General features: G+C 39.4%; 1 protein-coding gene across 1 annotated transcript; it reads left to right on the top strand.

Moving 5' to 3' along the window:
• Window positions 1-4,527: 4,527 nt before the first annotated feature.
• On the top strand, window positions 4,528-12,381 carry tbata (thymus, brain and testes associated; the record flags this gene model as incomplete). The annotated part of the gene is made up of 8 exons (XM_079237317.1): window positions 4,528-4,720; window positions 9,749-9,919; window positions 10,040-10,128; window positions 10,800-10,949; window positions 11,222-11,303; window positions 11,522-11,687; window positions 11,777-11,817; window positions 12,242-12,381. The coding sequence occupies 8 exons, from the start codon at window positions 4,528-4,530 to the stop codon at window positions 12,322-12,324; spliced, it is 975 nt and encodes a 324-aa protein (XP_079093443.1). The 3' UTR covers window positions 12,325-12,381.
• Window positions 12,382-13,860: the final 1,479 nt, after the last annotated feature.

Below are 13,860 nucleotides of genomic sequence, written 5' to 3'. Positions count from 1 at the left end.
TCATAATTCCCCAATATTCAAACAGCTATAAAAACAGATCCATAGACTTGTATATACAAATTCCACTGCAGTCTTGTTCAGGGGGACCTCTTCTATGTCCATGTACATGGCCTCCAAATATTACTGTACAGTTTTGGAGAAAAGTGATTTCAAAGTCTGCTTAAATTTCATAATGATATTCATAATTCCACAATATTCAAACAGCTATAAAAACATTATTATTATTTATTATATTATTCCTGCCCAGCCGCCCCGTCACTTCACCGCTCAACATGCATTCAACTCCTGCTATACCCAAATCACCTGTGTTTAGTAAATAAAGTCCATTCCGTCCCCCTACCTTGACGTCCCTGTGTCTGCGCTTGGGCCCAGCCAAAGCCGAACCCTAACAATATAACTATTAATATTAATGTATCTTTATACAGACAAACGCTTCCATTAAGTGTTGATTCTCAATTTCGACAATCAATTCGATAATGTCTACATAATATTATATGACGTCTTAATGGGCATAGCAGAGGTCCCCCTGAACAGTACTGCAGTGGAATTTCAATATACAATCTAAGGATCAGTTTCTATAGCTGTTTAAATATTGGGGAATTATGAATATCATTATGAAATTTAGGCAGGCTTTGAATTAAATTTTCTCAAAAACTGTACAGTAATATTTTGAGGCCATACACATGGGCATAGCAGAGGTCCCCTAGAACAAGACTGCAGTGGAATTTTTATGTACAAACCTAAGGATCTGTTTTTATAGCTGTTTGAATATTGTGATATTGTGAAATTGTAAATATAATTATGAAATTCAAGCAGACTTTGAATTCACCTTTCTCCAAAACTGTACAGTAATATTTTGAGGCCATGCACATGGGCATAGCAGAGGTCACCCTGAACAAGACTGCAGTTGAATTTGATATTGGTGGAACTATGGCATGTTGGATACTGGATGGGAAGTTTTGGAAAGAATGCATTGGTGTCATGCTTGCAGTGTGCTTACAAATATCCAAGCATACATGAACACAACAAGATCAAAGGTTTTGTTTACTGTATGATTAAAACATGAAAACAGGTTGTTTTTCTTATCATGAATCCTAAAATTGATCGAATTACAAAATATATAAAAGTGATCTTAAGGTTTCTAGACTGAAACATATTCACTCTACACGTCAAACATACGGTACATACTGCCTTTGACCATGAAAGCCCTCAACTGCAAACGTTACAAAGGCTCCAAAAGGAAACAAGTTCACTGAGCATAACCTTTTGCATGCTTGACTGATAGAAATTAAATTTTACCGAACCAGTTATATTTGTATGCAAACTCTATGGCCTCATGATTTATTGTACCCAGAAAATGCCAAATGTTCTTAATGCTGCTGCAATCAATTCATAATTTCCTTTTTACTTTTACAGTATGTTAAGGAGCTCGGAAGACATTTTTGAAGAAAAAAGGGTCTTTCTCAAACTGGGAGGCAATTAAATGCTTCTGTCTGAAGCACGCGGGTGATGGCGGCCTGTTACAAAAGTGTATCCTTGGTTAGATAATACGCTTAAGAAGCGGGACATTCTACGCCAACATAATAAAACGATTGGCTGCAGAAGTTTATGCATTTGCAGAACCGAACAAAAAAAACTAAAAAAACAGAACAAGTGACAACTGCTCCAAAGATTCATGGAAGACATGACAGAAAAAGCGACAAACCTCAGAAACAACTTTAAAGAACTGAAATTAACTGAAATGAAATAAGCCTTTACTGATCTGAGTTGTGATGTAAAAGAGCTTGAACAAGACTTAAAGTATTCCCGGGAAAAGGTGGGCGCGACGGAGGAGAGATTATGTATATTTGAAGACAGAGAGACAATCTTCAGGGAAATAATAAACCATACTGAGAAATCAGAAAGATCAATCAGATGGACTATTTAGAGAGCAAAACTTCAAAATCACGCAAAACTCAATCAGGATATTTAAAGAGAAAGAAGGAGCTGAGGACGATGACACGCTGAAGTTTATTTCGTGAAAGGACTTCGTATTTCCACAAAACTGGAAATAGGCCGGCTTGAGATAACCCAAGCTCACCTCTCCGCTCCTATGAATGCAAGTAATGCTTGATTGTAGTGAATTTCACAAATTGGGACAGAGTTCTTCTGAAAATATGGTTATGAAAAAATGGTTTTACATCATATTGTACTAAAATAAGTGAAGCTATAGGTACCAGCTTCCAGTGCACACTCCTTTTGTGGCCCGAGAAATAATTAATAGACAGACAAGAAAAGTATCATTTTAGAGCAGCGACACTTAAATAGATAGAAAATATGATTAGTTTGAACCTGGTCTAAGTCACAATCCTAGACAGCTTGCGACAGCAACATATAGACAATAGCAATTAAAGTCAAGATTTTAATATGGCGGAATATGAGATAAATTCAAGTTTCTAGTTAACTAATTCATTAACATTTGGGATTTGATGCTAACCCTACCCTACTCATAACTGGGTTTGCTTTTATAGAACTATATGTACTGCAGTACTCCAGTAGATGCTAGAAAAAGATAAGAGAAAAATAAAGAAAAGAAAAACAGACAAAGACTCATAGAGAAAAGAAGAGAGGAAAAACTGCAACAACAACTATTATTTGTGTAACTGAATGAACAAAACCCACAATTGACTAACCACCTCCCCATTTGGACTGCAAGTGTTTCAGATGTATTGTTTCCTCACACGTCTCACAAAGACAGATACTATACAGATGGCTCTACCGGTTCTGTGCAGGCGTGTGTTAAGGGCATAATTGTAACTCGAAGCATGAAGCCATAAGCATATACGTCTTGAAGTGTTCGATGGGGAAAAAGGCACAGAATAACTGTTTCTCTGGCCTCAGAGCATCAGCTGGACGGCTGCAATGCAATCCGTTGTGTGTGTGCATAGCAGTTAGACCTTTTAGCATATTACACACCACAAGTGTACATTCTACTAGCTTCAAAAAACAAACAACCTTCAATCAAATAAAAAAAAGAAAGATATTAAAAATATTGTTTGGTCTAGACAAGTCTACTTTATCTCAGACCCATAAGAGAAAACGTTCTCATTCAAGCTTTTAGATTCAAACAAGACAGGAAACAAGTAAACACTGATGATGAAAAACATGTGCTCCACTGGAGGCTGATGCTAAGGTTGCTCATGGCAACCACACTGTCTGATTGTGCCGAAGATTCGTCTAATCTCCTCTCGTCAAGTCTGTGGAAAAAAACAGTTTTGGACATCCGGCAAATGAGAATGCAGCCTTTGTATTTTAGATCGCATTATCCAAATAACTGAAATGTCCCAGTTCTCTAAGTACCCACAGTCTTTGTCCCTGTGGACTGTTGAGAACTGCAAAAAGGAGCGTGCAATGACACACAATGTTACTAGCCACCTTTTTAAAATGCAGTAACAAGCTTCATCTAGCAATAATAACCCTAATCAGGCAGGAAATTCTGCAAAACTCCAAGACTCCCATCACCTCGCCTTCAACACTTCAAATCTGCCTCCATAACTGGGTCTTTACCCTCAGCACTAAACTCAAAAAAAAACAAAAACACTAAACCAGAACCATTTATTGCCATGTATGTTTTCACATACGAGGAATTGTCCTGGCGGGAGATGCATAACATTAAACATTTAACAATAAACAGAGTGCAAACTGAACATTGGCAGTAGATGCACATCATGCCCTGTTTCAACTTCTAATATAATGATGCAGGTCTGCTGAGAACCAGATTCATATATTTCATATATGAACATACATTTCATGTGGACCTTTTATTTACAGCAAAGTTTGAAGTGACTGATTTACCACCTTACAGGAAATGAATGACATACATTACAAGTTTACTTTTTTAAAGTTTAGTTCAGCTATTAATACTATTTGGCCTCATTTATTACTGCATACAATTAAGTTAGACTTTTAACCCTAAAATTTGGATTATTTTTACATAACTATTCACACTCACATGCTAGACTATTTGCTGCAGCAAACTGGTCAATTAACACTTTTCAACAATCAAATAACTACTAATGGCTTCAGTTGTTTAAATAAATATCATATAATTGTGTGCGGCTTGCATGTGAAAATCCAGTCACACGCAATGCAAGTCACTCATTGTGCTCGGATGCTATTGTTTCTTGTTTCGGTAGAGTTTCTTAGCAACAAGGGCAACACAGCACATAAAGGACCTACGGTTTTGAGCTGGAGGAGATTTTCAGAGGTAAAGTGGTTCTTCAACCGTGTTTTCTTCTAGATTTTGGATTATTTCTTCTTGGTAGAACACAAAACAAACATTTTCTTGTAAAATTTTAAATGCAAAGTTATCTTTGGAGTAAATAAAAGTTGAGCGCTCCTTGTTAAGATTTGGCTTTGGGCATGTGCAGTTGCAACTTGGCAACCTGTCGGTATTTCTATCACATTACTTTATAACAGTTGTGTACTTTAGAGTTTTTCTTTTACTCCTTCAGATTCAAACAAAACCGTCAGCTGTCATTCCAAGATATGTCGATGGCACAGAGTCCGGCCTCTCGTGGGAAAACAAGCGAGAGGAGCCACAGTCAAATTAATCAGGTGCCATTTTACCCCGAGTTCTCCAAGATTCTGCCGAAAAGCAGTCCACGCTTTGGCGCCTTGAGTCATCACTCATTCTTCTCACGGCACAACCCTCATCCCAACAGGGTTAAACATATTCAAGGTGAGCAAGCAGCAGAATACATTTGTAAAAAAATGGTTATTACCGCAAATTGACTTAAAATGAGAATCATGCCTTGCTGTATGCTTCCCTAAATTCCATTAAATTAATGAATTTTCTATTTCATCTATTCAGGACAGATATCAGTGGGTGTTTTAAACCTAGAATTAAGAGTAGTTGGCTTCAGTTTCTATTTACTCAGTTTGGTATTATTGCACTACTGGATGGAGCAATTCATATTGTCAAGTATATCAGCAGTACATCATATGTAATTGCTCTATTATCTATTTATTATAACATGTACACACACTCTCCCAGAATAGACGCTGGGTCTTGATGGCAGAATTATCCTGACATATCTGACTTGTTCACTCCCTCTTTCGCACTTGGGATGCTGCACAATAGTTTTATTTGATATGACCCCCTTGATAAAGTTAACAGTCACAGATTCAACACATCTTAAAGTATTGATCAGTTAGGCAGCATGTAATCTAGGAGGTAACTCAACATAGAAAATGGAGGCAGGGGAAAACATCTGGCATTCAGTGTTTTAGATTATTACTTCATTCATCATATAAGGCTTGGACACAGTTTGTATTACAGACCACATAAATGTACATTATAACTGTCAACATTATAACAAACTATTATCAACTGGTTGCTTGTTAATCTCATTGTAACAACACAATTCTAGAGATTCACTCCTCACAGCTGTTTTTACATTTCTGTTTGTGCATGGACTCAGTAAACAACACATTACCTGTTCTTTCTTGCCAATGGACAACAGCGGTTTGGTTGTGTTCCTCATGTTAGCTCCGCCACAGGGGTATAAGTGACATTTATTACGTGATATTTATGAAAAATCCAAAGGAGTCATGACTCATTCTTCTACCGGCACAACTCTCATCCACATAGGGTTAAACATAATCAAGCTCAGCATGCAGCAGAAGAAATTCAATTTTTTTTTTCAACAAATTGATTTGGAAGTTAAATCCCGCCTCGCCATATGCATCCCTAAATTACAGTACGTACTGCATGTGTTATTTCATTCATCTGTGCAGTACAGAGGTCAGTACATGTCAGAACATTTATTTCAGAGTATTTGGCTTTCAGTTTGGGATCATTGCACCATTGGAAGAAACAATTCATATTCATCAAATAATACCATCTATTACTATACATCTCATATAATTCCATCTACTTTCTGGTTAAAAGAATGCCTATTATGGCATTTTTCGGACGCCGATTAGTTATTCTTGCTTCACTAGCTGCACTAATCCTTGGAGTCACTCATAGTGACAACATTTCCATCTGACTGTTCCCCTTCAGCTCTTCAAAGCGATTCATCATACATTGGTTTCTTGATTAAATATGAATCGAGCCAATTAGCGCCACTGGAGGGCTAACAATTAGCCCATCAGCGTAACACCGTTATCAGGCTGTTGTCAAGCCTTGTCAGCTGTGCGTCAAAACTGAACTGAGTAATAATGACACACCGGACGGTGTTCATTCCCATTCCAGCAAGTATTAAAACAATAGCATTACAATTGTGGATTTTTAACAAGGTCTACAAATAATACATGATTTTCGATATTTTCATGTCTGGGAAAAATATATTTTTTAACTCCGTCATACTGCCAAGGGATGCCAGGGTGAGACTTTGACATAACTTTTTCTGTTGTGTCACACTCTTGAATGAATGAATGAATATATACTTTATTAATCCCCGAGGGGAAATTTGGTGTCGACGTAGCAGCAATTTACAGACAAAAATAAGATATAAAAACAACAGGGATGAAAGATATATATATATATATAATATAAAATAGCTGGGGTGAAAGAAAAAAACAGTATAAATTTAGGAATTAAACGTAAACAGTAGAAGTGCAAAAATGCAAAGTATGTATGTGTTTATTAAGTGTGTGTGGTGTAATTAAAACAAACAATAAACAAACAATAGGAGAGTGCGAAAATGCAAATTATGTATGTAAGTATATGAAGTGTGAAGTGTAGATAAACATAACGTAAACTTGTACAATGATTAATCAGTCAGAGGATCTGGCAAGCGGTGACTTATTATAAAGTCTTAATGCCGTAGGCAGGAATGTTCTCCTGTAGCGGTCCTTGTTGCAGCGGAGCGTGAAGAATCTCTTGGAGAAAGTGCTCCGCTGCTGACCCTGCAGCAGGTGGTGGAGAGGGTGGACCGGGTTGTCCAATATGGACAATAGTTTCTTCAGTGTCCTCCTCTCCACCACCTGCTCCAGAAACTCCTGCTTGCAGCCGACGATGGAGCCGGCCTTCTTAGCTTGTTAAGTCTGTTGGTGTCACCGGCTCCAATGCTGCTCCCCCAGCAGACAATGGCGAAGTGCAAGGCACTGGCCACAACCGACTGGTAGAACATCTCCAGCCTTCCTCATTTGTGTCCGCAACCGGAACTTTAAGCTCTAAATGCCACCTTTATAATACATTGTGTATCTTAACCCTTTAAAGTAATATAACACATGCTACACAAATATTCCCACAAATATTCCCAGAATAGACACCAAGTCTATAGGGAAGACTTAACCAAACTTTTTTGAACCATTCACTCAATGGCCTCTCTTTGCTTGTTGGACTCCTTAAAATAAAAGTCTGATGAACCAACTGTAAACAACCTGCTCGGCACCAAATGGCACAAAAACTACATTGGTAGCTAACAGCTAAAGATACAGATATAGAGTTACAGTGAAAATATGTTCTTATCACTTCAAAAAGTGTATATTATGGTGATCATGTTGTGTTTACCACTTCCCTCTTCCCACAAGTAGTATTTTCCCTTTATTATATGCCTTTTTTGGATCCAGCCATCCATCCATGTACAATCCGGTTGCTATAGGGCAGCAGGCTGAGGAGGGTATTCCAGATGTCCCCTCTACTCCTAGTTCCCTCCGGATGTCTGAGCACTTTACCCTATCTCTATGGCTGAGCCCAGCCACCCTATGAAGGAAGCTCATTTCTGACGCTTGTAACCGTGATCTCATTCATTCGGTCACTACCTAAAGCTCATGAGCATTGGTGAAGGTTGTAACATAGATGGACTGACAAATTGAGAGTTTTGCCTTTTGGCTCCGCTCTCTTTTCACCACAACGATCCAGCACAGCACTTACACCCAGCTACCTTGTATTCCCGCAGTATTTCTTTATCTAAATCCAGAACTACAGGTCAACAGAGAGCCTTTCTCCTAAGTCTCCCCAAACCTTCCACAACAGGGTTTTTGCTTCGGCAACCACTGCAGCTGCATCCCTGTTGGCCAACTAGTACCTCCCTACTGTTTCCTTAGACCCCAAGACCAGCCAAGTCTGAAAGGGCTTCTTTTTCACCTTAACGGCCTCCTTATTATGCTGCGTTCACACCGGATAGTTTATCGCTGCAGTTTACTCGCTCGACAATAAAAGGGTGTTCACACCGAAGGCGGTGCGAATATTCGCCCCGCGTCAAAGGGGCCGTGGCTTATGTCCATTGTCATGAAAAGAGCTGTCATTTCCGCTATTGACCACGGAATAAATAACCACTAGTTTTGCTTTATACTTGTTGTGTAAATGCCACATACGTCGGAACATCAAACTCCATGGTGTCTGGGTTCATAATATTATCCGTAGTCCCACAACAGCGTCTGAATGAAGTCGCTACCAGCGCTGGTTCAGGCGGAGCAGCAGGAGTTTCATTCAGGAATGGCAAGACGGCGGTGATGACGGGCGGAGCTTCTCAACGCTGATTCTCAACGCTGATTCTCAACGCTGATTCTCAACGCTGATTGGCTGACGCAACTTTGCGTCACGCGATTTCTCCGCCGGAGTTGGGATAATTCAACTCGCGTAAATTCGCGCCGCGCCCTTCGCTCTGTTCGCCCCGAGTCAAACGCGTCTAGCGTGCCGCCCGGCGGAAAAAACACTTTTTTGTCTGTGCATTGACTTTGCATATAATCTGGTCGCGCGTCAAATTCGCGCCGAGTTCGGTGTGAACGCAGCATTAGGTTTCTGCCACGATAATCACCTTTTGAACTCCCAGCAGCTGCATCCTCAATGAACATGGCCCACTGGATTCGATGGCCCCAACCTCCCCTGAATAATACTTTCAGTCCCCGCCATCTGATCCAACTCACCACTAGATGGTGATCAGTTGACAGCTCTGCTCCTCTCTTCACCCGAGTGTTCAAGACATAGGGACGCAGATCTGATTATATGACCACAAAGTTGATCGTCAATCTTTGGCCCAGGATGTTCTGGTATCAAGTACACGTATGAACCGCCATATGCTCAATCATGGTGTTTGTTACGGCAGACAGGCCATTCCTCCCAATCACGCCCCTCCAGGTTTCTCCAGCATTGCTCACAAGTGTTGAAGTACGCAATGAGAACTATAGAGTCCCCAATCACTGCCTTTGGTTTGTTCTTTACCTGAGAGGTGACGTTCCATATCACGAGAGCCAGTCTGCGATGCCAGTCGTCGGCACTCTTAGGTCCCTGCCTCATCCTTGCCTAACGCCCGGCTCACAATGCAACTGACCCCAATGCTTATCCCTTTGGTGGTGGACCATTAGGGTGGCTGCTCCATGTAGACTTTTCGTGCTTTACCCGGACGAGCCTAATGTGCCTTTCAGAAACTTGCCGGTGAGTTCGCCTCTCTGGTGTGGCTCAAGAAAATAACGAACTTAGACTTTTCAGAACTAATTACAATGTGGTAATTTATCATATTATGCGTGGATAACAAGGTCCTTTTTCTGAAGTTGTTGTGGAAGCATCCCTGCCTGATATTTCCACCTGTTTATGGCCACCTGGAATATTAATCGGGTCCATGAAAGAGACGACTGCATTATTGACAGCGAAGTTCTTTCTCTGAGGTTTTCATGAAGTCGCCATCTTTGATCTCAATGGGAATTCTACAGGTTGTATTTCTTCAGGGCATTTCCTTTTGATGTCCTTCACACTTTTGAAGCGCTTTACCTTCGGTGTTTGTGTGAACTGGGAATATTGTGCCTCTCTTTCCCACAGGACTCAATGGTAGGCCCGTCTGCATGGTGAGGGATGATTGGTTTGTCACCTCATCATTATTTCCTCATCCACTTCTCAAGAGTCACGTCTTCAGGAAAGCGACTAATCAATCCTTAGTTTTTCCTCTCCCTCAGAATATTTATGGAGTGAGCAGTAACACAAATAAATCAGGTATGTTTAATGTAACACACAGTGCCTACAGTTTCTTATTACTTCTTGGAAAGTTCTCCTTTCCAAGAATGATATTGAGCATAAGAATAACAGGAGTAATTTGTCCTTTTCCTTCAGCAGCACAATTTTCAGAGGCCTGGAGGGATGAACTTAAAGACCTCGCCGCAAAAGTCAGTTTGTCTCCTCAAGCACAAAAAGACAAAAAAGACGTATGTATATTGCTGTAAATCCTATAATCTGAAGTTAAGGTAATTTAACAGCACTGTGCATGTCACCTGTAGCAACTGTTTTACTACTGCATTAAAATGATCAATAAATGGTAGGAATTGACTATTAGTCAGTGCCTGATAATAAAGTCAAAGAAATTTGGTGGTAGACACAACTTTGTCAAAAACAATAACGCTGTGTTCACACCAACCTCAAAGTCAATTTTCTCATTGTTACTTGCGCAGACTTGACCACGGGATAATTTGAATTTATTTGCATCACTTGTGCTAGACCTGCTGGAGAGGTGAGAGGGCCATGTTGACAACTTGTATTGCTACTTTGTACATGTTGTGGAAGTACCACATACACCAAATGTTTGGAATTTCACAAAGTCATATTCACTGTAACTAGCAAGCCTCACGCAAAACACACATTTCTGGTTTACATTTTCACACATTTCTTGAGGGAATATGCAGCGTCATTTACAATAATATATATTTTTTGGGTTTAGCGCCTAAAACAAGGGTACACAAATGTGTTATCTATTGTTGTTAATTGTGTGTTCTCAATGTTTCCAGTTCATACATTCCTAATTTATAAAACGTTATACTGAAACATATTTTCAAGTAAGGTTTTTGGACTAAAGAGAATGATTTTGTCAATACAATTACAGGACCAGCCGGAGGAAGAATTTGTCCGCCGAAAGACTCAATATTCAGCTGAAACGGGGAGAATCATTCCTCCTTCCACAAACTCTTACCAACGCAGACCCAATTCACAACGCCGGATATATCCTCATGCCTTTCACGATCAAGAACTCATGGTAAAATATTCCTCCATTGATGTTCAGCTCTTCCACAGTTGTGTGGGCTTGAAATGGGCACAGCCAAGTAATATTTTACTCTCGAGGAGGATTAGCGGCATTTGAAAAAAAGTTATTTCCAACATTATAAATGATAATTATTTCCATAGCTTTTGCCCAACATTGTAGACCTCAGCACAGCTTTGTCACTAAGCGTCTTGAGAAAATCCCCTTTAGCTTTAATATAAATGGATTCGGTTTGCCAGATAATGTTGTGAATTTTTTTTCTTCAGGTATTTGAGCTTCTTTGTCAGATCCTGCAGACAGATTCCATGTCTACTGTCCAGCAGTGGCTTCTGCTTGCAGGTCAAAGAGGTAAAATGCTTAATTTACCATAGATAATATGTTCACTTCATGCATAATGCAGGAGATGTTTCTTTAATGAGTAACACATTCATAGAAATAATCATCTCTAATTTCTATTCATCATTCACTACAGTTATATCCATTAAGCACTGACGGAAGGTATAACTGCTCTGCTGATGAGAAGAACCGCTGAGCTCTTTTACTCGTATTATATGATGTATCCTCAGAGAAAGACCTGGTAATGGGGATGATCAAGCAAGCTATGGATGGTGCCGACCTCTCGGGCCATCATCAGCAGAACTTCCAGCAGCTCCAGGCTTTTCCTCCTGGTGCATCACCTTCTGTGTGCGGTCCGGCGTTTGATCAGTCGTGGAAAAAAACACAGCGAACGAGGTTAAGGATGATCTCACAAGTTTTTTATCTGATTCTTGTGTTCTAAGATGTGCTATGCTCAGCGTGTTTATTGCTTATTTATTCCACAGCTCATGCAAAGAGATGCAAGCCTCCAGCAACGACAAACCAGGTAACACAATAGTGCATTACTGTTCTCATTTTAAATCCCTTGTAGATTGTTGTTGAATATTGTACAAGAACCATTTTTCTGTTTTCTCTCCTGCCTCCTCGATGCATATAAATCATTGACACCGCAATCAAACTATAGTCTAGTCTCTCAAAGTACAGTATTTTTCTGCTTTGTAAATCATTTTTGACCCCTCCTGTGAAAATTAGTAATTTGTTATTAAAAGGTTTATTTGATCCAAATTGTACATTAAAAATATCTGTTTTCACAACAACTATAAGAGGAAACCAGAACATTCACCGTAAACAATTGTGAATAACATATTTCGTTCTTTTTTCTTCTTTTTTTATCTAACACATGGACCTACAGTATATTAAGAGTCAAATCACTAGCTTTGTGTGACTCTGACTTGAGTATTCTTTTGCAGAGAGGATTGGAGATGCAGAGGTCCTTGAAGTCCACGCAGAAGCTCAGGAACATCTTCATGTTCCCCTAATTCAGACTGTATAGAGTTCCCTAATTTCTATAGAGATAACTGATCCTTATTGAGCTTGGTTTCCTTGTTTACTGGTCCTTTAATACTGTAGCACATTTGCCATGTAGATGTTTCTTAGAAAAGCACATCAATTTAATGAGATACCCTAATTTCCTTTGTAATTGAGTAATGCATTATACAATAAGCGTGATAGTATTACATGATACCGTGGCTGATATGCATAGTAATTATATTTCTCGTCTGGAGGTCATGTTTTGAAGTGTAAATTGTTTGCAGGGGAATACAACTTGAATCTTGATAGATTTATTTATGTGGCTTAGTGTGTGCAGAAAAATAATCTATAATAATAATAATAAAAAATATATATCATTAGCAATATAATTTTGTTCCCCATAAGAGTGGCTGTCGGGGTGACAATATTGGTCGCTTCATCCAGACTGAAATATTTTCCAGACATTCACAGTTCCCAGATAATGCCACCTGATGAAGTTTTTTTTTTGTTTAGCTGCAGTGTCAAATTGACATTTGTGGGCTTGTGTGGAATATCTTGACAATTGTTGGATGGATTGCCAGTAACATTTGTACAGATTTTTAATCTTTTAATCTTTGTCCAGTTAAGGTTTTAGATTTGTCCAGTACTTTGGTTTATGATCAAATAACTGCAGAACACATGCCATTCCCATCAGCCTCAGTTGTAGTGCTAATTAGGTAATGTCATCATGCTAACAGGCTAAACAAAGATGGGGATAAACATCATGCCTGTAGCCTGTGCTAGCTAAAGCACAGCTGTGCTCAAGTGCAGCTTCACAGTGTCAGGGCTCTCAAGTTTTTAAGACAGGTAAGAGTGACATATCCTTTTGCGCGCTGCGGCACATTAAATAGCCTAGAGTTTTTTTTCAGCGTGAGAAATGCGATGTGTGGCGGGAGGGCGTGACTTAAGACCGAAATGCGTGACAGTCACGCTCAATGCGTGACAGTCACGCTCAAAGCGTGACACTTGAGAGCCCTGCAGTGTTGTTTTTTCACCTTTCATGGTGACATATAGACAGAGAGGTTTTTATTTGTCAAATAAGACAAACAATACATTCACATTGTTTCCTCCTTATAATATAGTTAGCGACAAAGTGACACGTCAGATACAAACTGGTGCTGTTGTTAGTCTAGCAAACCTCTCTTGCTAACTGCATATAAATCAGCAGCAGACCAGATTAGCTTCTTACCCTTGAAAGGAGTTGATAACACTGGTGCCCAAGGACATACTTATGACCATAAAGAAAAGGTTGGCCTGAGAAATGATTTGAGCTTGAATTCATAAATAATGCATGCCCCATTTTAGAATCATTCAGTATGATGGACTTGTTCTTCTTTTTTACTAGATCGGTATCAAAGTACAACATCTACAGTACAATCTGAGTCCAGATTGGATGAATGTGTAAATAGGTGAATGTTGGCATGTAGTGTAAGCGCTTTGAGTGTTGGCGCTATAAAATAATGATACTTTATACAACCTACAAACCCTCTATTTATGTTTCCTTTGGATAAAAGTTTTA

This window comes from Taurulus bubalis (genome assembly GCF_910589615.1).
Source record: "Taurulus bubalis genome assembly, chromosome: 2".
NCBI classification, from domain to species: domain Eukaryota; kingdom Metazoa; phylum Chordata; class Actinopteri; order Perciformes; family Cottidae; genus Taurulus; species Taurulus bubalis.
The sequence above is the reverse complement of the archived record's forward strand: the minus strand, read 5'-3'. Positions and strand labels throughout refer to the sequence as shown.